Source organism: Lutra lutra, chromosome 15 (assembly GCF_902655055.1).
Source record: "Lutra lutra chromosome 15, mLutLut1.2, whole genome shotgun sequence".
NCBI classification, from domain to species: domain Eukaryota; kingdom Metazoa; phylum Chordata; class Mammalia; order Carnivora; family Mustelidae; genus Lutra; species Lutra lutra.
Window position 1 is genome coordinate 66,342,782 of NC_062292.1, and position 25,519 is coordinate 66,368,300.

A 25,519-nucleotide genomic window follows, 5' to 3' on the forward strand; every position below is an offset into this window, starting at 1 on the left:
GCACGCATGCTGGGAATCAAAGTAAGAATAAAGACATACCTTCCTGAGATTCCATAGAGAATGGATCCTTAAACCCAAGAATTTACTCCTTATGTACAAGAATCATTTAGAGTAATGGAGTATGTATTGGTCGAGGATTTGAGTGTCTGGGTTCTTCCCAGTCGTCTGTTTTTATTTCTATTACGTGGACAAATCACTTACACTCTCTAGGCTGACCTCCTCATCTCCAAACTGAAAACGGAAGAGTTCCCAGAATTCTCTACTGGATTATTACAAGAATGGAAAGAGACAATACATGTGAAGACATTTTCAAACATAAGGGATTGCCATTATTAAGTCAAAGAGTGTAAACAACAGAATTCAGTGATTCATCACTTACACACAACACCCAGTGCTCATCACAACTGTCCACCCTCCATCTAGCTACCCCCACCCATCTCCCTCCGTCAACCCTCAGTTTGTTCTTTATAGTTGTGAGTCTTTTACAGTTTTCTTCCCTCTTTCTTTCTTTCCCCCCCCAATGCTCATCTGTCTTCTTTCTTAAATTGCACATACGAGTGAAATCATATGGTATATGTTTTTCTCTCACTTATTTGCTTAACCTAATACACTCTAGCCCCAGTCATGTCATTGCAAATGGAAGATTTCATTCTTTTTGATGGCTGAGTAATATTCCATTGTATATAAACACCACATCTTCTTTATCCATTTGTCAGTCAATGGACATTTGGTCTGTCTCCATAGTTTGGCTATTGTTGATAATGCTGTTGAAAACATTGGGGTGCAGGCACCCCTTCTAATATTAACTAACTAGAATTTATGTAAAACTTTGAAAAAAAAAAAGCTTGTCAAAATAAAAAAAAAAGGAAACATTTCCAATTGGTTTCTAGTAAATCATCTTTATTACACTTGTCTTCTTCCTGATTTTCCTTTTACTTGGAATTTTTCTTAGGCATTGTTATCAAATTCGAGAAAGTATCTCTATAATCTCTATATTTATATATAGATAAATAGTTTTATATATATATTTATATACTATATATAATATATCTATATTATATATAGATAAATAGATTTATATATATATAGATATATAGATTTATATATAGATATATATCTCTATCTCTATAATTTTATATTTTTATCTATTTCATTTTAAAGATTATTTTCATTCCTTATACACAAGAAGATTCATGTGCAATGAATTTACAATAATAAATTCGCTTTTTAAAACAAGCAAACTGGGGCACCTGGGTGGCTCAGTGGGTTAAAGCCTCTGCCTTCGGCTCGGGTCGTGATCCCAGGATCCTGGGATCGAACCCCACATTGGACTCTCTGCTCGGTGGGGAGCCTGCTTCCTCCTCTCTCTCTCTGCCTGCCTCTCTGCCTACTTGTGATCTCTGTCTGTCAAATAAATAAATAAAATCTTTAAAAAAAATAAAACAAGCAAACAAAAACCAGTGTGAACAACAAACCTAAGGTCCGTGAAGCATATAAAGCCAGATGGAAGGTGTGAATCCGGAAATATTTTCTAGGGAGGAAAAAGCCAAGGACGGATAGCCTTGTTGCAAGCTGCTCGGATTTCTTGTCAATCTAAATACGTCTATTTCTCTAGGGACCTGGAGAACTGGATCAGTAACATTGGTGGCTTGGTGTCCTCAGAGGAGCTGGCTGAAGATTTAATCGGCACGGAGATCCTGCTGGAGCGACACCAGGTCTGGCTACAAAATCCACAGCCACTGATCACATGACCTCCCACCCTTCCCTCACTTTGCAACATTGTTGAGATGCCCCTGGTGCCACCAGCCTCTTCCCTTTTCCAACACAGGAGCATCGTGCTGACATGGAGGCTGAAGCGCCCACCTTCCAGGCCTTAGAAGACTTTGGTGCAGAACTTATAAGCAGTGGGCACCGTTCCAGTCCTGAAATTGAAGAAAAGCTTGAGGTGGTCAGGCTAAAGAAGGACAACTTGGAGAAAGCCTGGAAACAACGCAAGAGGATATTGGATCAGTGTCTGGAGTTGCAGGTAAAGCACACTTGACCCCGTTAAGAAGGATTAAGCTCCATTTCTTCCTTCTGTGCAAGTTTGCACAGTTCCTACGGGTGCTCATGTCACTGGGCTTGCCATCCTGGAGGCACAAAAGTGTTTCTTGGCTCTCCACCATTGTGCTCTCAACATCGTGGTGCTCTCTGCTCATATCCCTGTTAGAAGGACCAAAGTGGGGATCTGCTTTTGGCACAAGAGAGGGTGATTATAATGTATTTATTGATTGAGAGTTTGGTCGATTGATTCTTGTTGAGAACCTGCTGGGTGTGGAGTCCTAGAAACACAAAGATTAGTAACATAACATCCTTTTTCTGAAGTAGTGAAATTAGATGTGTAGACAGACCATTCAGGAACAGAAAGTGATTATTAATAAAACAAAATGATGAGCATTTTTTATTTGGGTGCATTTTTTTTTTTTAAAGTGAGAAAAAGCATTTATTGTTCTGTTTTTTTGTTTTTTTTTTATAATTTTTTTTATTTTTTTTTCAGCATAACAGTATTCATTATTTTTGCACCACACCCAGTGCTCCATGCAATCCGTGCCCTCTACAATACCCACCACCTGGTGCCCCCAACCTCCCACCCCCCACCCCTTCAAAATTCTCAGATCGTTTTTCAGAGTCCATAGTCTCTCATGGTTCACCTCCCCTTCCAATTTCCCCCAACTCCCTTCTCCTCTCCATCTCCCCTTGTCCTCCATGCTATTTGTTATGCTCCACAAATGAGTGAAACCATATGATAATTGACTCTCTCTGCTTGACTTATTTCACTCAGCATAATCTCTTCCAGTCCCGTCCATGTTGCTACAAAACTTGGGGATTCATCCTTTCTTTCTTTTTTTTTTTTTTTTTTTTTTTTTTTTTTTTACAGCTTTATAAACATATATTTTTATCCCCAGGGGTACAGGTCTGCGAATCGCCAGGTTTACACACTTCACAACACTCACCATAGCACATACCCTCCCCGATATCCATAACCCCACCCCCTCTCCCAACCCCCTCCCCCCATCAACCCTCAGTTTATTTTGTGAGATTAAGAGTCACTTATGGTTTGTCTCCCTCCCAATCCCATCAAATGATGAGCATTTTGAGGCTAAAGAAGTCTGAGCGATTAGTGCCAGTGATGGAAGAGATGAGCGGATTACTGGTGGCCCTGAGGGTCGTGGTTATGATGGTCCTAAGCAATAACCAGCCAGCATCTGCTAGGTGCAGCATATGGGAAATGCACTAGGGGAATGGAGTAGCTTAAACAGAAGCAGTGTGTTCTCAGGGAAGAGTAAAAGGTACAAAATAACTGAGATCAACTGTGTGAATGTTTCTTGGAAGAACATAAGCAACCCATACGGGATCTCTTATATTAGTGTTGTAGGAGAAAAAGAGATCATTCCCTCTGTCCCCTGGATTGGATGTAACTTCTACCTTCATTTCCCATAGTTGTTCCACGGGAGCTGTGATCAGGCTGAGAGCTGGATGCTGGCGCGCGAGAATTTCCTGAGGTCAGAAGGCCATAGTTCCTTAGACACTCTAGCGGCCTTGGAGAAGAAACGGGATGATCTGGACGAAGCAATCGCTTCCCAGGTAATAACGACCAATGCAAGAGTTCCAATAACAAATATTAGTAATGATAACAACGATTCTATACATGTATGTGGTTTTGTGATTTACAAGTATCTTAATTCCCATTTGCTTCTTAGAGAAAACTTTGAGGTAGACAGGGCAGTTCACATGGTGGCTTAGTCTTAACTCAAGTCACTCATGGTCTCGGACCAACTTACCGCCAGCCCAGCCTTTTACAAGTTAACTTTTAGAATTGGAAGTGACTTTATATATTGCTTATGCTAACATCCCACCCAATGCAGGAGTCACCCTCTGCCATGGTCATGGGAGGAGTCTGTTCTTTAGGGAGGTCAGTACCATAGGAACTCAGTACCATAGGAGCTCAGTATCGTAGGAGTCACTAACAGAAGAGTACATACCACAGGAGCCCATCTTAGAGTCACTACTAATGTTTCTACTCATGTTGAGTTAAAAAACAATTTCATGTCACTTACTCTCAGGCCCTTGTTTTGTTCCTCTTTGTGAAGCCACAAAGGGTGTCTTTGTCCTTTTCTAGGAAAGAGTCTGGGATTCTACTGAAGGCCTAACCTCCAGACATCTGGGCATTTTTCTTTTCCTCTATTTAGGAAAACAAGATCACTGAGCTAGACCATGTTGTAGAGCGGCTCATAGAGGATGACCACTATGCCAAGGAGGAGATTGCTGCTCGGTTCCAACGGGTGCAAGACAGGTCAGGCCTGAACAGGTGTTCTGTGAGCTAAGGAAGATGTAGCAGAGTGGCTTTTTGCTAGCATGGAGGATGGAGGTCACATTCTCAGTTCTTTTCATTTCTAAATGCCTAAAACTATCTTGACACTTGGAAACATTCCTGATCTAGACTCACAGAATGAAAGGCATGGAATACAACTTAAAAATTACTGACTTAACCGGTGTGTTTTATATTTGAAAATAATGAGACTATGCACCAACTAAACCTATGTGCATAATATGTAATATTAGATGCAAAATATATGTTATATAATATGTATATGTACACTCTCTGTGATATTATAATATATAGTATATAACTAAATAATATATAGCTACATTATATATAGCATGCAAATCTGTAAAGAACGAGAGAAGGGACAGGTTGGCAAATGAGAAGATTGCAGATATGGCATCAAAGCTAGCTGGAAGGGTCGAGGGCAGAGAGCGATCTAGTCTCTTCCTCCAGATGGAATGCTCTCAAAGAACTGCTGACTGCTGAGCTGAAAAAACTTGGTGCCTATGCTGACCTCAAAAAATTCCACCATGACCTTGAGGACCTGGAGGAATGGATCAGTGAGATGCTACCCATAGCCTGCGATGAATCCTACAAAGATCCCACCAACATTCAGGCAAGTTTGAAATAGGAATCTTGGAAAACTCTAGCATATCCAGATTGTTGGATTAAGGGTCACCTACCTACACAAAACTTTTGCTCACTGTTGAGACCACTGCTAGCCCTCAGGGGCTTCTGAGTCGAACGTGAAGGGGTGGGTCCTTCGGAAGCCCCCGTTCATTATGACAGAACATTACTTTTTCTTTGAAATGGAATTTATCTATATTGCTTCCCTAGATTACAGACTAATTTAGTTTCTGCTTTCCCTTCAGAGAAAATTCCTGAAGCACCAGGCTTTTGAAAAAGAGGTCCTGGGCCGAGCTGATGAGGTAGAGGGAGTCCTCAGACTGGGGGAATCTCTGATTGACCAGAAGGCATGTGACATCAGTGAAGAGACCATGAAGGTGGGAATTCTGCTCAGGGTGGTTTGGGCTAAAGGCATGTGAGGAGAAGCCTCTTCTTCCTTCAACGTTTCCGTGGGTGGGGATGTGGAGTGTGTTCTTTGGTTAGTGATCTTTCCTCTGGCTGCCACGTAACGAAGGCAGGAAACCATGATGCTCAGACCTCTTCACTTCTGTCAAACTCAGTAGTTAGAATCTGATAAAGTTTTAGACCTAATTCCTAAGTGTCGTCATGCTTGTTTGATGTTTTCTATCCCTACTGCCAGGAGTTTTGGCACTTAGGCAGGCACCAGTCTCTCTAAGAAGCCCAGGACGCTTTCCTCAAACTTTCTTCCAACACCTCCTATTGTTTCCCAGACTAATTAACTAACTAACTAACTGGTTAAAAATGTATAGCATTCAAGGGTTGGTGGATTTTGGCTAGTCCCTGGCTCCTAGCCCCCTCCAGTATCCTTTGAAGTTGTCACAGGACTCAGGATCCTAAAGACCATAGTGATCCCCCAATTTCTTTGGGTTAGGGTCAACTGAAAGAGCTGGAAGACCACTGGAACTACCTGCTTGAGAAGACAACTGACAAAGGACAGAAGCTCGAAGAGGCGAGTCGCCAACAGAGGTTCAACACGGGCATCCAAGACTTTAAGTTCTGGCTCTCAGAGGTAATTGCACTCGGAATGGTGGGGGATGTGAGTTTAATAAATACGTGCCAGTAAATGGATTATGCATGAACAATTTCCTTGACTTTCTTGGGAGAAGTTGGGGGACATGGTCGCTAATGTTCTCCTTAAAGGCAGTTTTCATCAGACAGCTTCATTGCATTCTCCTTTATTTGCAGGCGGAGACACTGCTGGCCATGAAAGATCAGGCCAGGGACTTAGCTTCAGCAGGAAACTTGCTCAAGAAACATCAGCTGTTGGAAACAGAGATGTTGGCCCGAAAGGTAAGCAGTGTTGGAATCTCACTCCTCTGGGCAGAATGGAAATGGTTCCGACTGCCCTCTCTCATCTTAGGAGGCCATTTGAAAATACTTTCTTGCAAAACTGACCTTAGCATTCTTAGCCAGCAGTCATTATAACCAGATCAAATCTGTGAGCTGCAGAGCTGTGACATTTCACCGCTAACCACTACCGTGAAACTACAGTTCTAAGGAAGAGGATCCAGGAAGGGGGTCCTAAAGCTATCTTGTCTACCTCTTAGTGATGCATTCATATAAACTCACCATCTTCCAAAGCTCAAATTTGATCTGGCCTTTGAAAGAAAGTTTATTTTACATAATTATAGAGAGCAAAAAAAATCAGAGTGTGATGTCATGTACAATGAAGTTGAACTATATATACACTCTGGACATTCGCTGGAGAATTCCATTTGCCTTCCAACATCAAGCAGAAGAGTGTCTTGGGGGCAGTGATAAACATGTTGGCAGGTGTTGATTTCACCCTGGAGAACTTTGTATGATCAGTTTTACTTGGTGGCAGAGGTAGACACAGAAAGGACAAGAAGTCAAAGGCTTTCTAAGTTCCAGAGCTTTAGGACTTGATGACATTCCCCACGACAACAGTAGAAGGGCAGACTTAGAATAAAAACAGACAGAAGAGCCTGGGTGTGCTCTGGACATGGCCACCCTAGAAATGTTATGGTAGAGTAGGTCTTCTTGAATCCTTCTATCCATCAATCTGTGCCAGACTCAGTACTGTGAGGAACACAGTCCTGTTTGGAGACACGCACTTACACTCATTTTCTAGTTGGGAAGAGGAGGAAAAAGCAAGGGGGAATGTCAGAAGGTGAATGGACAGGTTGAGTATTATAGTCACGTTACTCGTCATGCTCTCTGATCTTGTCCCCATCCGAGCTGAGATAAAAGAGCATATCATCAAATTGACTATATTCAAAAAGAGTTTATTTGACATAGTCTTTGAACCTGCACCAGTGTGGTTAAAGTCCAGGGGCTGTTTCATACCTGCATCTTCTGTTCACTGAGCATACCTGGAATTTCTAGGATGCACTCAAGGATCTGAATGAGTTGGCTGCTGAACTGCTCTCCAGTGGGACTTTCAATGTTGACCAGATTGTGGAGGAAAGGGATAATGTCAACGAGCGCTTCCTGAATGTCCAGGATTTGGCAGCTGCACACCATGAGAAACTCAAGGAGGCCTATGCCTTGTTCCAGTTCTTCCAGGACCTAGATGATGAGGAATCATGGATAGAGTATGTACGGCCGACTCATACTGCACCAATAACCAAAGAGAACAGATGATCTGCCAAACACGTTCCCATTTGGTGCTGAAATGAAATATGTAATAGTTTCTTACAGTTGGTATTACCTCTAACCATGCTTGCCTTAGCCTAAAGTTAACATTGGTTTTATTCTTCTCAAATTACCTTGCTGTATGCAGGCAGAAGGAGAGAGGCTTAGAGAAGTGGAGAGCAATTCACATACACTCTGGGAACAAAATTAAGTAACTGTGTATGCTTGCTTGTTCTAAACAGTTCATAGAATGTGTAATGTCTGAATGAAACAGCTGGGCCTTTATAACGTACTCAACTGATGAGATCCTTGTCATTAAAAAAAAATTGTTGAAATTCTAGTTGGTTAACATGCAAAAAAAAAAATACAGTGCAACACTGGTTTCAGGAATTCAGTGATTCTTGACTTCCATATAATACCCAGGGCTCATCACAACAGGTACCCTCCTTAATCTCCATCACCCACCTAGCCCAGCTCCCGCACACCTCCCTCCATCAACCCTCAGTGTGTTTTCTGTCTTTAAGAGTCTTGTCTTTAAGAGTTTGCCTCCCTTTTTTTCTTTTTTTCCCCTTCTGCCATGTTGATCTGTTTTGTTTCTTAAATTCCACATCTGAGCGAAATCATATGGTGTTTGCCTTTCTCTGACTTATTTTGCTCAGCACAATACCGTCTAGCTCCATCCTGGGAATCTGAGAGGCCACCAAACTGCACACAGGACAACATCACCCAGTACCTGCCACGGTTTCATTACTAATTTTGCTTTTGTAGTAAAAGGTGTGACTGGGAAAATCTTAGTAGATCCTATTATTTTCCCAACTTTTAACCTGCCTCATTGTGTTCCCCTTCTACAAGCTTGATGATTCTTTCTGGTAATCAATGAATTAGAGGGGAGCCTTGTGCATAGGGCAGCAAGGAGGACATCTCAGGAACTTCAGAAACAGTGAGATGATAGAATCTTGTCTGTGCTTTGTGGTGGCGGTCAAATATTTTACACTCGGAACCTACTCAACAGCCGTGGCTCCTACCGTATCAGCTTTTTATACCCATTCTACCTAAATTCATTATTGATATTAATAGACAAAAATAATGAAGGCCATGAAGGCCACATATGCACATAGGGTCGTTTATATGTGTGTGTGTATAATTTTCACACGTTTGGAAAGGGAATCATTAGTGTATGTTCTTGAGCAAAGAAGACAAGATGCACAGGTAGACAGGTGAGGGAACGGATGGGACGTGGGGACCAGTATATCATTTTCATTTGTATTGTCAGAAGTTTTGCAGAAGACCTCTGGTGCTAATTATCTTTGTGGTTACGGACACCTGAGTGTTCCAGAATTTACTGCCTCCCCACCCCTAGCCACACACCCACTCTTAGAAAACCCATGTTCTAGCATGACCTCGCATGTCTAAAGCGCTATCCATTGCCTTCCTTGGTCTCAGGGAGAAGTTGTTACGTGTGAGCTCCCAGGACTATGGGAGGGACCTTCAGGGGGTTCAGAACTTGCTGAAGAAGCAGAAGCGCCTCGAGGGGGAGCTGGTTGCCCACGAACCCACCATCCAGGTAGGAAGGGTTGAGGTCTGTGGATCCGTAGGGTGATGCTGCACGAGGGGGAGGCGGCATGCAGGGCCACAGGGAGCTAGGCTTAGAGCTCACAGGTATTCTCCCCACCTCTGCACCTTGTCTCCTGTGAGCAGGATTCTGCGCAGGGTCCGTGCTTTTCCCTGGAAGGGACACTTTCAACACTGCAGGCACAGTTGTTGGTGACTCTGGTGCAGGCTGGGACATCTGGAAAAGTTGTACTTGAGCTGAGCCACAGGGGAAAAAGACAGCTCTGCATTGCCCTGTGACCATGAATAATGCAGAAAGCAGGTCACGGAATGTAGCGTAGTACAGACACCGAAGTTAAACGAGGGGATATTTAGCATGGTGAACCTGAGAGCAGGTGTCTTCATTCTCCCAAGATTTTCATGACCACCCCAAGTACCATAGAGTTTATGAATGACATAGAGGCCAGGAGGGGCTGACTACCTTGCCAGGGCACTCTAACAAAATGGGGAAGGTCTTCGGGGTAAGGTGACGTGGGTGTGTGTGTCCTTCAGAGTGTGCTGGATGCAGCAGACAGACTGGGAGATAAGGCTGCTGTGGGGCAAGAGGAGATCCAGGAGCGGCTGACTCAACTTTTTCAACATTGGGAGGAGCTCAAAGAGTTGGCCGCCGCTCGGTGAGTGGGGGATAGGAGGCCAAGCTGTCTTCCTGGGTTGCTGGTTTTGGGCTTAGCGTTGGCTGCTCTCCCCAGCTCCCCTTCTCTGTTTATCATCAAAGTCCCTGCTCGGATGCCAGTCTGTCACAAAGCTTGCCCCCACGACCCCAGGGAGAGGCATGGAGGCTGCTGTGTCCGTGGTCCTAACACATGTCTGCTCCCACCCTTACTTGCTGTTGTCCTTCATCATTATGGGCCTCACGTGCCAATCCTTCACACCAGCTCACACCCTTGGGTCTGTCTTACTTTGTACACTCCCCCGCCCCAAGTTTAGCACTGTGTGCCCCTCGGAACGAAAGACCAAGGGGCTATATTTTCTCCTGGAAAGCCACACAGCCATTGAGAACCCTGAAGCCACAAAGCCAAACAGAACAGTTTCTGTCTAGGATTCCATACCTACTGGTGGCAGGAAGACACATCTTTCTGGGGAATACAAGGAAACTTCTAGCACTGTGAGCTGCCTTCACCGTGTAAGAGGAACTACAGTGCTCTGAGTGGAAAGAGACAGTACTTCACTGATGCTGTCTTCCAACTCTGATACGGGGCCCTCATGTTTGGACAAGTTTTCCTTCCCCTAACAAAGATTCCCAGAGAGCAGATGATGCCACAAAACAGAACTTCTGGGGCCAGGGCCTCCCCCGTTCACAGGAGCTCAGGCTGGACTGTTGTGAGGCTCAGGCCCACTGCAGCTGCCTCGTGCAGCTGTGCTAATCACGGTGCTCCCCTGAGTCCTGCTGTCTTCTCGTCCTCACTGAGGCTCCCTGCCCTGTTGCAGAGGGCGTCGGCTGGAGGAATCCCTGGAGTACTTGGAATTCCTGCAGAATGCGGAGGAGGAGGAAGCTTGGATCAGTGAGAAGGAAGCTATGGTTACCCGAGGGGGCTCTGGAGACACACTGGCCATGACCCAGGTGAGCCGGGGGCTGAACGGCCAGTATCTTCCTTTTGTTTGAATCTTTTCTTAAGTAGTCAACACTTCATCTATGAAAAGAATCATGCTCTGGTGGGAGAAAAAGACAATGGAAATATGGATACTCCTGCCAGTTTTAAATATCTAAATCAAGGTCCAATGATGTGAGTAATTTGCCCAAGATGGTGGAATCAGTCAGGTGTGAAGGCAGGACTCAAAGCTCAGTCCCATGACTTAGGGTCTTTCTGTGACTTCAAGTCATCGTTGTTACAGACCTCCCCTCGTATGGGTAGGTTCCCTAAAGATTCCCTCAAATACTAATATTACACTGAATAGGAGAGATTCTTATGCTGGGGCATTGGTGGTGGTTTCTAGAAAATACAGTTTTAGCAGGGCCACCTGGCAGGTGCACCAGTTCCACAATTTAGAGACATCCTTATAAATACAGTGTAGAGTTTCCAATAAAGATGAGAACAAATGGTCCACATGATCTCAAGTTAATATGGATTTTTAAAGCTTCTGAGAGTGGTCATAAGAAAATAATGTTTTTGGGACCTTGACATCTGTGCCTACTAGCCTTATAACTTAGGGATTTACCAAGAATTCTCTGTGGGGATTAATTCGCTCTTATGTGATGACATAAGGAAAGGCTCACACTGGCAAGAGAAAGGTTAAAACCTACATAGCGTACAAGTCACACTACCAACCCCTTTCTTCTGAAAAGACTTTTGGGACATGTGCACCCATGAGACACATTTAAGTGGTTTAAGTTTTCACCTCAAATATTCCCAAAGGCTTCCCCTTTTTAAATGAAACCTTTGGTCTTGAGAATTGGGGACACACATGCAGTTGTAAGAATAAAGGGAGGTCCCATGCTACCATTTACCCAGGTTCCTCCAATGGCAGCATCTGCTGGGACACTGACCCTGAGGCAGTCAGGATGCAGCACATCATCATCTCCCCATTTACAAAGCACCCCCTCTCTCCAGCCCCCACCCCATCCTTAGCCCTGGGCAACCACCAATCTGTTCTACGCCTCCACAATTTTTGACATCTCGAGAACGTGGTGTAAATGAGCTCACACGATATGTCCCTTTGGAGGGTCGGCTTCTCACGCAGCATAATTGCCTGCTGATTGATTCAGTTGTGCGCAACCTCAGTACCTTTCTCGTGACTGCTGGGTAGTATTTCATGGGATGGACGTACCAGTTAAATCTGCTCATCTGTTGAAGGGTATCGGTTTCCCCGTTTGGGCTGTTAGGAGTAGAGCTGCCTTTGATATTCATGCAGAGGCTTCCTCATAAACATGGGTTTCATTTCTCCGGAATAAATGTCCAGGAGTCCAACAGCTGGGTCATAGATTAGCAGCATGTTTGGTTTTGTAAAAACAGTTAATAAATACATAAAAATACATAATAAATACAAAAAATTTAAAAAATATGTAAAAATCTTTCTGGAGAGGCTGTACCATGTTGTACACTGGCTGGCTGGGTGTGCGTGACGCTGGCTTCCTTCCCACCCTTGCAGGATCTGTGTCTGTCATCATCGTTATCTTAGGCGGTCTGCTAAGAGCGCAGGGCAGCTCTTTGTGGTTTGAATGTGAATTTCCTTTATGGCAGATTTTTTTTTTAAAGATTTTATTTATTTGTCAGAGAGAGAGAGGGAGAGAGAGCGAGCACAGGCAGACAGAATGGCAGGCAGAGGCAGAGGGAGAAGCAGGCTCCTGCTGAGCAAGGAGCCCGATGCGGGACTCGATCCCAGGACGCTGGAATCATGACCTGAGCCGAAGGCAGCTGCTTAACCAACTGAGCCACCCAGGCGTCCCTATGGCAGATTTTTTATGTGCTTATTTGCCATCTCTATATTTTCTTCAGCGGAATGTCTCTTCTCCTCTGTTGCCCATTTTCTGGTCCAAATGATTGTTTGCTCTAACTGTTGACCTTCTATGCTTTGTGTCAAATCTAAAAAAAATTTTGCCTAGTCCTGGATCTTGAAGATCTTTTCCTATGTCTTCTTCCAAAAGTCTAGAGCTTTGCATTTTAATGTTAACAATCCATTTAGAGCTCCCTGTTGTCTGAGATGAGAGCTAGGGCACCCTTCATCTTTTTGCGCAAGAACGTCGAGTGGCTCCAGTGCTTTGTTCCACAGTGTCCCCTACGGCCAACACGCTGCTTTCACAACTACCCACACCACTGTAGATGATGCGTGGTTTTGTAGACAACGTAGGGTTGGATCAGATTTTTGAACCCATTCTGCCAATCCTGATCTTTCAATAGGAATTTTTATACCATCACATTCAGAAACTCATTTTAGTGAGAAGTTTTTGCACTAACATACGAATTCCAGGAAAAGATTATATGAAGCTTTTTTGCTAATCCTCCTATTACCTTAAGATATCTGTCTACCTAGCCCTTCTATGTCATCTTTCATAAAGAAAAAAACTGAACTTCTGAGTGTTTGGTTTCCTGAGCTCATATGCACTGGCTAATAAGAGAAAAGAGAGTTGTTTACCTGCTGTTGAATTTCAATTTCTTTCCAGGGATCTCATCTTCTCCTTTTGTTTAACATGTCAGGAGAAGAGAAGAGGTTTCTGATCAACTTCTTGCAATCATGAGACACATAATAGATATATTTAAAATATGTTTTAAGCTTTGGCTTTATCAACTTTTAACACAATATTAAGGAGGCTACCTAGGAATATGTTTGAAAGAGGGACACCTATCCAATTTTAATTAAAGGAAATTTGTGTTTGATGTGGGGTACCTGAGCTTCTGAGGTGTCCAAGGGTAAGCACAGAAAAGACACTGGAAACAGAAGGTGGTCGTATTGAAGAGACTTTATTTCATGCATTATGTGTATGTGAAAACTTAGCTGAATCAGTCTATTTTATACAGTGGATCATGTGTCCAGTCTCTATGTATGGTTTCTGCATCAAGTTGACATATAATACAATCATACAAGATCATGTAGCCCATCTTGTATTTAAAGAAATAACCATCTTATTTTATGCCTAAAAATACCATATAACAGAAATCCTTTTATTTTCAAAATGTAGTGGTTAAAAGTATGATAGTCACATGAAATCTGTTTCTTCCTTTGGCCCGGGTTAGTATGCAATGTAGAAGGAAATGTGGACAGGTGTCTTTGTGACAAGACGAGGCAAAGGGAGCAGAGGCAGCCCAGGCCTTTCAGGATGGGAGTAGCAGTGGGCAGAGCAGGCTGGACTGGATAACACTCAGAAGAATACCGAGAAGGAGACACACTGTTCCTGAGCTTTGTCCTAACTCCATTCTCCATCCTTCCAGCAGCAGGTAGACATAGAGAAGTTTAATGCTGAGGGTCAAAACAGCTCAGAGTTTCTTTAGCTACCTTTAGGTCAGTTTTTCTTTTTCTTTTTTTCTTTTTAATTTTATTTATTTATTTGAGAGAAAGAGAGAGGGAGAGGGAGAGAGTGAGTGAGCAGGAGAGAGAGCATGAGCAGTGGGAAGAGGGAAACTCAGACTCCCCACTGGACAGGGAGCCTGGTGTGGGACTCCATCCCAGGACCTTGGGATCATAACCTGAGCCAAAGGCAGGTTATGCAGGCACTGAGCCACCCAGGCACTCCTAGGTCCGTTCTAGGTATAAGATGATACTTATTATCTATATGTTAATACAACTTTTCATGGAATTATATAAATTTCAAGATGGTGGAATTCTTACATTTTACCTTGACCCACATTTTCATTCCCAAAGTTCAGAAAAGCTGAAGTTCACACAGTAAGTTAGAAAGAATATATCTTTCTTTTCTGGTAAGATTGCCCCTTTTGGCAAGTGAAGAGCTTCAGGAGAAGTATTTAGTGGCACGATGGGAGAAGTGGACACTCCCCTGTTCTGCCCTTGTAGCTCAGTCGTCCCTGTGGGGAGTGTCAGTGGGAGTCAGAATGGGGGTAGGTTAGATTGTCCAGGCTTGGAAGTATTGATTCTCACTGACTCGTTTATGTAGAGCTTGTTAAAGAAGCACGAAACCCTGGAAAATGACTTTGCTGTCCATGAGACCCGAGTGCAAGATATATGTGCTCAAGGAGAAGACATCTTGAATAAGGTGAGCAACTCGGGGTTCCAGGCCAAGCTCATTTTCCAAAAGGGATTGCTTCAAATATAGAATCATGAGCAGTGCTAAAACTCACACATCAAATTTTAATACTCTCTGCCTAGATACCTTGTTTTTGTTCTGAGCAAATAACTATCTCTTCGGTTGCTGCTTTTAATAAATTCTTTTTTTATGTTCTTATCAGTATATCCTGCAGATTTCCTTAAGTCCTTTGTTGACCCTCCTACTCACTGTGTGCAGAACATGGCATTTATAAAGATCTCATGGCACAATTTGGTTCTAGAGTATCGTAAAAATATAAAGAGGTTTCTTTGTACGCTACTAGGGAGGAGGACCAGACTGAAACCTCCTTGTGACTTGAAAATCATTCTTTTGTTTAATTGCTTGTTTTTACAAATCCTCACTAATTAAATGCTACATAAAGAACCTTAGACAGAGGGCATTCCAGCTAAGAAGGCCACACTCAGGTAGACAAACACGCGAAGCTCTCCCAAATACTAGAGTGGAAATAACCGTCCCAGGCATGGACGAAAAATAAAATAAATGCATTAGATCCAGGAGAGAGTAGTTACATATTTGGAATGGGGGAAATGACACGTCTTTTACCATAGTAAAGAATTCCTACTTTTAGCTCTGGACATCCACCCATGTATCTGTCTCTCCTTCTCCCTTCCACCTTGGTGTCCCAGGAGAAAAGTCAGCAAAAGGAGAAGATTTCTGCCAAGATAGAGTCTCTCAAAGAAAAGATCCCTTCTCTGTCCATGGCCATAAAAGCTTGGAAGTTGCAACTGGAAGACGATCACGCCTTTCAGCAGTTTAACTGGAAGGCTGACGTGGTGGAGGCCTGGATAGGTATGATGTGTGAGGGACAGGAGAAGTGCTGGTGGGTTCCACTGATAGGTTCTGGGATGTTTTCACTTCCCATAGGAAGAGAGATACTCCCTCCTCACTGACTCCTACACTTTCTGGACATAATTACACTCACATTTGTGTGCTTGTGTATGCACACACACACCTTAGAAACATGCTGACATCTGACTGCAGACCAGAATTCCAGAAAACACATTTTCGGGAAATTGGTGATTTCATCTGTGATATTCAAAAGGGTAGAGCCATGGCAAAACATTCTTTAAAAAAGCAGTGTGTTTGATTACTCCCAACTTATGTTTAATCTGCAATTTTCCCTTTTTTTTTTTTTTCAAGATACTCAGAAGTTCCCTTGGCTCTAGCTCTGTTCAGTTAGTTCTATGTTGCACACGTCCAAATAACCCATCCATCAGCCCCGACTACTCCCATCTTCCAATAAATGATCCATTCCTGAGTTCCTGAGTTAGGGGGCTCTCTTGTGACATAGAGTAAATATTTCTTTTCTCCTTACCAAGGCTGATTCAAGAGCAGCTACCTTTCCCCTCTAATCAATCATCTTTGCTCTCTAGCTGAGAAGGAAGCAAGTCTGAAGACCAATGGCAATGGGACAGACCTCGCTGCCTCCCTCACTCTCCTGGCAAAGCAGGTGAGAACAGGGCTGCTCCTGGGCAGGTGCCAAGCACGTCCATAGCCCACATACATGGAAGTTAAACACTAGGATTATCCTGTTCCCAAAGTCTGTGGTTTTCTTGTCTGTAGGATCTGAGATATTATTACTTTTTCCTTTCCCAATATTGGTAACTTGCAGTTTTTTTCTCCCTCTCCCTTCTACCAGTCTTGCTGTTGCTAAGAGTACATGATTTTTATTAAATAACCAATTTTTAAAAATTTTTCTTTGTTATATCTTTTTATTATTTTCCATTAATATATTTTTACATTTTTATCATTTTATTTTACTTTCTTTGAGATTAACTTATTTTTTAAAAACATTTTTTGAGGTAAATATTTAGAACATCAAATATGTAGGCCTTCTCCTTTTTAGCATTTTGATGTAAGGTTATAAATTTCCCTCTAACAGGGCTTTGGCTGCACCTCACAATTTCATATGTTACTTCTGTTATAATCACTCAGATTAGATATGTCTGTTGTTACTAATTGATTATTTAACTCGTTGGCTATCCCACAGTTTATTTCACTGAAATTCCAAACATTTGGGAATTTTCTCATCTTTTTTGACATATATGGCTAACTTAATTCCATTTTATTTTAAAAACACATTCTATATTGTTCTGGAAGCTTGAGTTACATCCAGCAAATGGCCTGTTTGTGAATAGTCTCTGTATAGTTGAAAATGATGTGTGTGTTTTACAGTGATTTATATTACCTGTCAGATTTTGGTTGTTAATCATGTTGTTTAAATACTTTGTTATTTTTATATATTTTGAAGCTAGTTTCAAAGTTGTGTTGACATTTCAAATTATAAAGCATCTTAATGAATTGATACTTTTAATTATGAAATATTCTTTCTAATAACTTTTCTTTAATATTTTTAAAAGATTTTATTTATTTATTTGACAGACATATATCACAAGTAGGCAGAGAGGCAGGCAGAGAGGGGTGGGAAGCAGGCTCCCTGCTAAGCAGAGAGCCTGATGCGAGTCTCTATCCCAGGACCCTGGGATCATGACCTGAGCTGAAGGCAGAGGCTTTAACCCACTGAGCCACCCAGGTGCCCCTCTAATAACATTTCTTGATTTAAAGTCTTCTTCTTCACATACTAGAGTACCAGGAGTTTTTTGTTTATTTGTTTGTTTGTTTGTTTTGTTTTATTTTGTTTCTGAAGTATATATCAATTTCCATCCTTCGGTTGTTTTCTTTTATTTCTTTACATTTATGTCTTTATATCTAATATTTTTGTTGTTGGTTTGATACATTTATACACTGCTAAATGATTGCCACTGTAGCATTAGCTGACACCTCTATCCCACTATGTAATTACCACTTCTTTTTTGTTGTTATAACATTTCAGATCTACTCTCTTACCAAGTTTCAAGTATATAATACAAGACTCTGAGCTGTAATCATCATGTTGTACATTAGATTCCCAGAATTAGTGATTCTTTTAGTTGAAAGTTTGTATTCTTTGACCAATATCTCTTCATTTCTCCCTCTTTCCAACCCTTGGCAACCACCAGCCTACTGTTTCTCTACATTTGACCTTTCTAGATTCCACTGGTGAGTGATATCAATAGCAGTTGTGCTTCTCTGTCTGACTTGTTTCATTTAACATATGCTCTCAAGTTTCATGCAAATTGTCACAAATGGCAGGATTTCCTCCCATCTCATGGCAGAATAATATTCCATTTCACACATACACAAACACACACACAACACATCTTCTTCTGTTTATTTGTTGATGGACACACAGATTGTTTCCATATCGTGGCTAATGTGAATGGTGTTGCAGTAAACACAGAAACATGGAGTGTCTTCATATTTTATATGTGCTTCCTAAAATTTCAGATTTGAGCGTTGTTTATCTACTTTGATCGTTTTATTGGAATAGTGAGTCCATTTACATTCAAAATCATGTAACTTGTGAATTTGATTTAAAGCATTTGTACTCTCCCCCTCTCCCCCCCCCCCAACTTTTTGGCCAGGGACTGAAATGATTCAAGATATCTATCTATCTATCTATCTATCTATCTATAGAGAGAGACTTTTTGCTTTTTCTTAGGACTTGACCTTTTCAGGTAGCTCTTACTTCTAGGGCCTTTTATGGGTTCAATTAAATCCCTTTTATTGGTGCTGCTCCTCTGTGTCCTCAGCTCAGTGCTGTGACGCCATTGAGGACTCTACTTAGCATCCTTGACTCTTTGTGACTGTTTTCTGCTTGGCTTCTGGGACTCCTATCCTATAGAGTTTAGGAACCCATAGATGCCTTGAGGGGGAAACAGGCAGAATATTGAACCAAATTTTTTCCACCACTGCTCCAATCCTGGCTACCTGGTTCCCCAGAAACTGTCTTTTTAGTCCCATGAGATTATCAAGAGCTCTGAGCAGCTGCTTTCCCTCAGTCTCTTGACCTGTGCAGCTCACATGTCACAGGGAAGGGTGACAGAGAATATTACTCTGATTTTACTATTTCACCTTCCTAGAGTTTTGATTCCTTGAAGTCTAGTGACCTGAGTTGTGTACCGATCTCATTCAAACAGCTGATGTGTTGTACTTTTATCCAACAATTAAAGTTGTTCTCAAAGGGAGAATTATTTAAATATAAGCCACCGTGTTAAAGCTGGAAGTGTAGTGTCCAGAATTTTGTGATTTTGATATCAACACCATACTAAATGTGTAACTGGTCTCTTTAAGGGATCTGTTGTTAGTGTGCATACTTCCAAGATCTCTAGCAGTGCACCGCTACTACTCAGAACACAAAATCTAACAGGGGATGTAAGAGACTGAGGAAGGATGTGAGCTGTGGGGAGCATTTAGTTTGGACTCCAAAAATGAAGATCATATCATGCTCCAACATTCCTTTACTATTGATTATATAGCTAACCTAAACTCTGATTATAAAACATGCATCCACCAGAACTTAGCCATAACTCCAGCCACAAATGTTCATGTAGGTCTCTAAGTTATGTTTCCTTTTCTTGGCCCTCTAATTCTTTCCTAGACCTTCTCTGGTCCATGAAAAACATCTGGTGGAACCCAGGTTTGAATGGTCCCTGGGAACCTACATTGTTTCTCTGTTCACAGCTCCTCTTTGGGTCTTTCCCAGGACACTCTGGATGCCAGTCTGCAGAGTTTCCAGCGAGACAGACTGTCAGAGATAACTGACTTAAAGGACCAACTGGTGGCTGCTCAGCACAGTCAGACCAAAGCTATTGAGCAGCGCCATGATGCTCTGCTGAGGCGCTGGGAACAGCTGTTGGAAGCCTCTGCAGCCCACAAAGAGAAGTTGCTAGAGAAGCAGCTGCCCCTACAGCAGGTAAAGAAAAGAAAAAGCCCCAATTAGGCCTCAGTATTCTGTATATTAGTCATGGATTCCAGAAATGGATTCTACTGGAACTCCTGTTTGGAGTAACTCTAGACATTTGAATGAGAGCACGGAAAGGATCAGGAAGGCATTCTTATTGAACAAGAAGTAATCAGGGATTTTTTTAGACCATTTGTCAGTTATCCAGCTGCCTTGAGATGGATGCCAGGCACATGTAGCAGAAGAACAGAAAGGTGGATGGTCTTAGCATACAGAAAAACTCTGCTGGCAGGCAGGAGGCAAGGCTTTCCTTACATTGTCCTCTAACCAAATGAAAGGAGCACTCAACAAGGGAAACTTGAGTTCTCATCTTGTGTTGCCCTGAGCTGGGAGACCTTGTATATGTCACTTTGCATCTCTGAGCCTTGATTCCTCCAGTTATGAAATATAACTGTATTACCACTGTCTCCTGCTGGTCTGTGTTACAACCATTGAGAGAGATCATGGACCTGAGAACGCAGTGCAAGGCACTAAGCTCTCTATAGGCTTATGTGATGACAATGTTCTCTCTAGTGGTGGCTGCTAAGGTTCGATGTCGATCATAAAAAATAATCAATAGTAAAAGGAAATCACGATGCTCAGTGAAATTACCGAGCATTCCTAGACCGTAAGAAGTCTTGTCCAGGCAGTAAGTCAGGGTAGGTGGGGAAGGGAATGAGGAAACAAACACTCAGATAAAGATCAGTCAGTCTGGACCCTTAACTAATTATTGAAGGGCTTGGTACCTACAGAAATAAGTCCTAAGTGAAAAACTAAATCAATTTGTGGGCAACTTTACACACATATATGCATTCTATATAGAAAGATGTTTTACATTTTTATTCTCTTTTGCTTAACTTTCAACCTTTGCAAAGAGGTTTGTCATTTGATTTCCTGCTTATAGAATCTTCGTAAAATACAGAGATGATCCATAATATTACGGAAGTGATACGAGGTACCTTATAGGTTTTTGCGTCTTTCCCGTGTAGGGGCCATATCAACTATCTCTGTATGGGCCCATTTTACAAAGAGAGTGCTGAAGTGAGTACAGGGTAAGATGTAATGGTCTAACACCTTTGACATACCTCTTCCATTTGGACCAATTTTCTCCTCCTTAACCTCCATATTTGGGAATGAAAACTCATTTCACATTTGCCTTAGATAAATCTCTTGGAAAATACAAACTGCGGACCCGAAGTCTATGGTACATTTTAATCTAAAACCATTTCTGATCACCTACTGTTTGGAACAATCCATACTATTTCTCTTGTTCAGAAATTCAGACAGTTCAGTCATTCAGAACATCTGGATAACTCCAGAACGTAACATAGGGTTAAGGGTACAGTTTAGAGGGTAGGAACTGGGTTGAGCCCTGAATAAATTTCAGAAAGAAAGCAAGAAAAGGACTTGGTACAGACAAAAAGACACCAGAGAGGCATTGTCTCCAGAAGAGAGAAAGAGGAAGCAGAGTGGGAGAGACTGGCCTAGCCCATCAGTGATCTCGGATTGAATGATTCACCCATTCATTCATTTAATGCCTACTTTTGCATGTTTTCCATGTGCCAGGAAGAACGAGGGCACACACTGCAGAATAAGAAACCATGAAATCTCATCACTGGATATGGACCTTGCTTCGTTTGGACTCTTGGCGCTAAAACAACTCTAGAAGTCCTTCTGCCTCTCTATTTGTAGATGACGAAGACTTGACTAGTTTCACAGGGAACCAGGACCTGGGCAGTGCCTCAAATGCACCCATGTGCCCACTGATTTCATGTCTTCGGTGGTTTCAGTTCTGTCCTCTTGGAGAGCTGACCCTGAAAATATTTGAATATGGTCTTTATTTGTTAATCCTCTGTCCTCTCTCTTGCTGAGGGCCTCTATCAGGAAAGATGGAGATGACTTTTTTTCTCTGCAGGCTGAGGAGCTGTTCATGGAATTTGCACAAAAGGCTTCTGCTTTCAACCACTGGTGTGAGAATGCTGAGGAGGACCTGTCGGAGCCTGTGCACTGTGTCTCCCTGAACGCAGTCCGGCAGCTGCAGAAGGATCATGAGGCCTTCTTGGCCTCCTTGGCCGGGGCCCAATCTGACTTCAACAATCTGCTGGAGCTGGACCAGCAGATTAAGGCCTTAAATGTGCCCTCCAGCCCTTACACATGGTTAACGATGGAGGTGCTAGAGAAGTTCTGGAAGAACCTGTCTAACATCATCAAGGTAATGGCACACAACAGAGGCACACCACCGCCTTTCAGGGTGGTGAGCATGACAACCTAATGTATTATATAAGTTGTGGAGGGATCTTTTGAGAAAGAAAGGACACAGTTAATAACGATGCTGGGTCAGCAGTCATGAATAGAAACTGTCTAAGGAAATGTCAGAAGTATGCTCATGGTGGGTACAACCCTACGCCCCAGCATTCAGATACTCTTAAGCCTCTGGGCGTTGAGCAGTGATTCAAGGAAGCAAACACGGGCTCCAGGAGGTGGCTCTAAACATGGGGTATGAAAGTTCATGAGGTTCATGTATAAGTTCACAGTCTATAGATTCCCCACAACCTTATTTTATACCTACCTCCAAAGTGCCTTTTTTATGTGTTTGTGTATAATTTTTATGTGTATAATATTATTCATCATAGAAACTATGGAAAATATTAAAAAGTTTCACAAAGAAAAATGTCACCAAACTACCACCAGTTTTATTTTATTTTTTTTAATATTTTATTTATTTATTTGTCAGAGAGAGACCACAAGCGGGGGTTGGGGGGCAGCAGTTTGTTGCTACTTTTCCCTTTAGGGCTGTGTTTACGTTCATTTAAATGAAGATTTCACCTAGAAAAAAAAATGAGAAGAGGACGATTTGCCTTCATTACTAGCTTATTTGTTACTGGGCTTGGTCTTACTGACACCTGCAACCACTTTGGGGTGTGAGGGGAGCTTCCTGCCCCTTTGCAAGGAGAGGTGGGCGGGAGTAAATACAAGCGCGTAGGTAGCACCTGCTTCCGGAAGACGTGTTAGACTGGGGGAAGGGGAGCGTGTAGGAACCGGCTATTTTACTACAAAGAAAGGTCTTCAATGTTCAGGCCACTATTTGTGATTCGGGGTTTTAGGAACGGGAGCAGGAGCTGCAAAGGGAAGAAGCGAGACAGGTCAAGAACTTTGAGATGCGTCAGGAGTTTGAGCAGAATGCCAGCGCCTTCCTTCAGTGGATCTTGGAGACCAGGTGCACAGTGACCCCTGCCTCACCGCGGGGATGAAATACATGCTGAAGGGAGCGGGAGGGGGTCCTACAGCACTTAGGTGGTCCTAAATTCACCATATCCTGTGAGTGCTTCTCAAGTCTGGAACTGATGGTTTTCTAAAGCAATCCTTGCAAAACCAAGAAACGAGAATGTCATGCCACTGCCCATTGTCCACACGTCCATATTCTCACCTAGATGCTCTCATTTTTTATTCCTGTTGCCTGTGATTAAGTCTGAATTAACATAGTCCCTTATGTTTGCACTTTACAAAGTGCTTCTATACCCGTGGCCTCCCTAACTCTCCCTGCGACCTTGAAAATTGTATCGAGCAGATGTGATTATCTCTGCCTCCAAGTGTGGGAAGAAGTTCCCTAGACAAATAGACTTGCTCAAGGTCACGTATGTATTTATGGGCACAACCAAGGGCAGAGCCTACTGTGAGCACCCGCTGTGAAGCTATCATGCTGCCTGATCACGAAGCCCTGGTGAGAATCAGTGAGATACTGTACGCTAATTGCTTTTATGAGAGGCAGAATGTCTTCTACACGAAAATAGCATTTGTCACATGTTCCGGGGCAAATGACCTGGAAAAGAAGAGACTTGGAGGATTGTAATACATTAGAATAAACGTCAAAGTTGGTGGACCCTATCCAGTAGGTGGGTCAGAAATGGGGACTTTTGAGAGTTGAAGGGGTGGTTTAGACAACCTGTGATATATACTGTTCCTACGAACCCAACAAAGAAAAACCAGATGGTGGGCAAAAGGAAAACCTGTGTCACAGCTAAAAGTCATGGGGCAGAAGGCAGAGGAAGCACAGCTCATCCTCCTCTCCCTCTGGTTTGGTCCCTCATCCATCCCCTGGCAGCGTGTGCCCAGCACTGAGCACATCACCTGAAACCAGAGCTCTTCATCCTAAGACAGCAGCTGCACAGAGGCTCTGAGTTCCTCCAAGATGGAGAGATTCTGGGAGCAGTGCAAAACAGGTTCCTATTAGATTTAGAACATTTCATTAATCTAGGGAAAGAAGATCATTGAAGTAATTTGTGTTAATGTGTGATTTCTCTTTTCTCTCATTTGATTCCTGTCCGGACCTCCATGCCCAGGGCTTATTTTCTGGACGGGTCAGTATCTTATGTTATTATGTTTGTTTTGTTCTATTCTGTGAAACTAATAATAAGGAGGACTTAGCGCCCAGGCATCTTCATCATCACCACCGTCACCATCAGACCGAGAGGGTGCCTGACTGAAAGGATGGGGCGGAAAGAGGAGAACCCGGAGTATCAGACTGTCTGCATCCCACTAGGGGGCGTCTTAACCTCATTAGGTTCAGGGTATGTTCCGAGTAAGAGCCAGGAGGAAGGGACGGAAGCCTTCCTGCAGACACGGAAGAACAAGGGCAGATCTTCCTTCTTTTCTCATCCATCTAGCAGCTAACCAGTTGGCAGAACAGTTCAGTTTCCTGAAAATCTGGTGTGAAAATTCATTTCAGAGGAGCCGTATAATAGACACAGAAGTAGAGGAACATAGGTGTTGGAATAGGTCTGTCTGGGTGAAATACTGATCTGATATCATGAACGACATTTCCCTCTGGTTCATAACTAGGTCTTTGCTCAAAGAAACAGGAACTCTGGAATCCCAGCTGGAAGCAAATAAAGTAAGTAACATTTGCTTATTAGCTGAGATATGGCCAGAATTATGAGGAGTGCAAGGGAAACGCTTTAAAGACAACCCCCGTAGTACTTTCAGGTAAACTCCCCAGGCAGAAGGTCAAGGGCCTCAGGGTCTAGTCCCAGCACTGCCAGCGGCTTGTGTCTCTCACGGCCATTCCATGGGCACGGCCTTCGGTTTACCTCAGTAACCTCTACTTCTGTGTCTATACAATGGAGTTCATAATACGGGCATCAGTCACTCTGATAATTAAGAAAGAAAACAGGTACAGAAGCCGTCATCATTGACAATCACTTGATAATATAATTAAATCCAGATGGTCTCTCAACAGCTGAGTGAAGCAACGGGCTAGAAGAGTGTTTCTTAACCTTATTTTCATTTCTGCTCCACCTCAAGGAGAACATTTAATTAATTAAACCTAATTACTCCCATATGAAAGGCCTTGAATAATGAAGACTAAGATGCCATCAGGTAGGACCGATCCCTGGAAGGTCACAAGCCTTTGCACCATGTAGTATCTCCATCCTCCCTCATCCTCAGAACCCGTTCCCTTCTTCCCTGCTCAGGAGAAAGCATGGCCTGGATGCAGGCGGTTGGCATCAGATGTGCCTGGAGGACAGGTACATCCTGTGGAGGTCTGTCCACGTGGTGGCAGGGGAGCTGGCTGGAGCTCAGCCAGTCCCCAGTGCAGATAACTCGAGGTGCAGATCGCTGGGAGCCAGCCATGCAGGTGTCCTGGGAGTACACCTCCTCTCTGCTGCAAGATGTAGCTACTAACCCTTAGATTTATATATTACACATGACCAGAATGACCGAGGTCACATCTCCTAACCTTCCCCCATTGCTTAAGTGGATT

The 25,519-nt window shown here is 42.9% G+C and overlaps 1 protein-coding gene across 1 annotated transcript in view; it reads left to right on the forward strand.

The window, feature by feature from the left end:
- The window catches only part of SPTA1 (spectrin alpha, erythrocytic 1), a 65,202-nt gene that overhangs the window by 36,195 nt on the left and 3,488 nt on the right, over positions 1-25,519 (forward strand). Inside the window, exons 28-47 of the mRNA XM_047705649.1 lie at positions 1,616-1,715; positions 1,829-2,026; positions 3,481-3,624; positions 4,230-4,333; positions 4,820-4,982; positions 5,239-5,370; positions 5,886-6,023; positions 6,200-6,304; positions 7,361-7,569; positions 9,053-9,173; positions 9,713-9,834; positions 10,649-10,781; positions 14,766-14,864; positions 15,563-15,725; positions 16,310-16,386; positions 19,522-19,731; positions 21,674-21,970; positions 22,863-22,975; positions 24,099-24,116; positions 24,598-24,649. Coding sequence (XP_047561605.1) covers positions 1,616-1,715; positions 1,829-2,026; positions 3,481-3,624; positions 4,230-4,333; positions 4,820-4,982; positions 5,239-5,370; positions 5,886-6,023; positions 6,200-6,304; positions 7,361-7,569; positions 9,053-9,173; positions 9,713-9,834; positions 10,649-10,781; positions 14,766-14,864; positions 15,563-15,725; positions 16,310-16,386; positions 19,522-19,731; positions 21,674-21,970; positions 22,863-22,975; positions 24,099-24,116; positions 24,598-24,649 — 2,698 coding nt within the window. The remainder of the gene's footprint in view (positions 1-1,615; positions 1,716-1,828; positions 2,027-3,480; positions 3,625-4,229; positions 4,334-4,819; positions 4,983-5,238; positions 5,371-5,885; positions 6,024-6,199; positions 6,305-7,360; positions 7,570-9,052; positions 9,174-9,712; positions 9,835-10,648; positions 10,782-14,765; positions 14,865-15,562; positions 15,726-16,309; positions 16,387-19,521; positions 19,732-21,673; positions 21,971-22,862; positions 22,976-24,098; positions 24,117-24,597; positions 24,650-25,519) is intronic.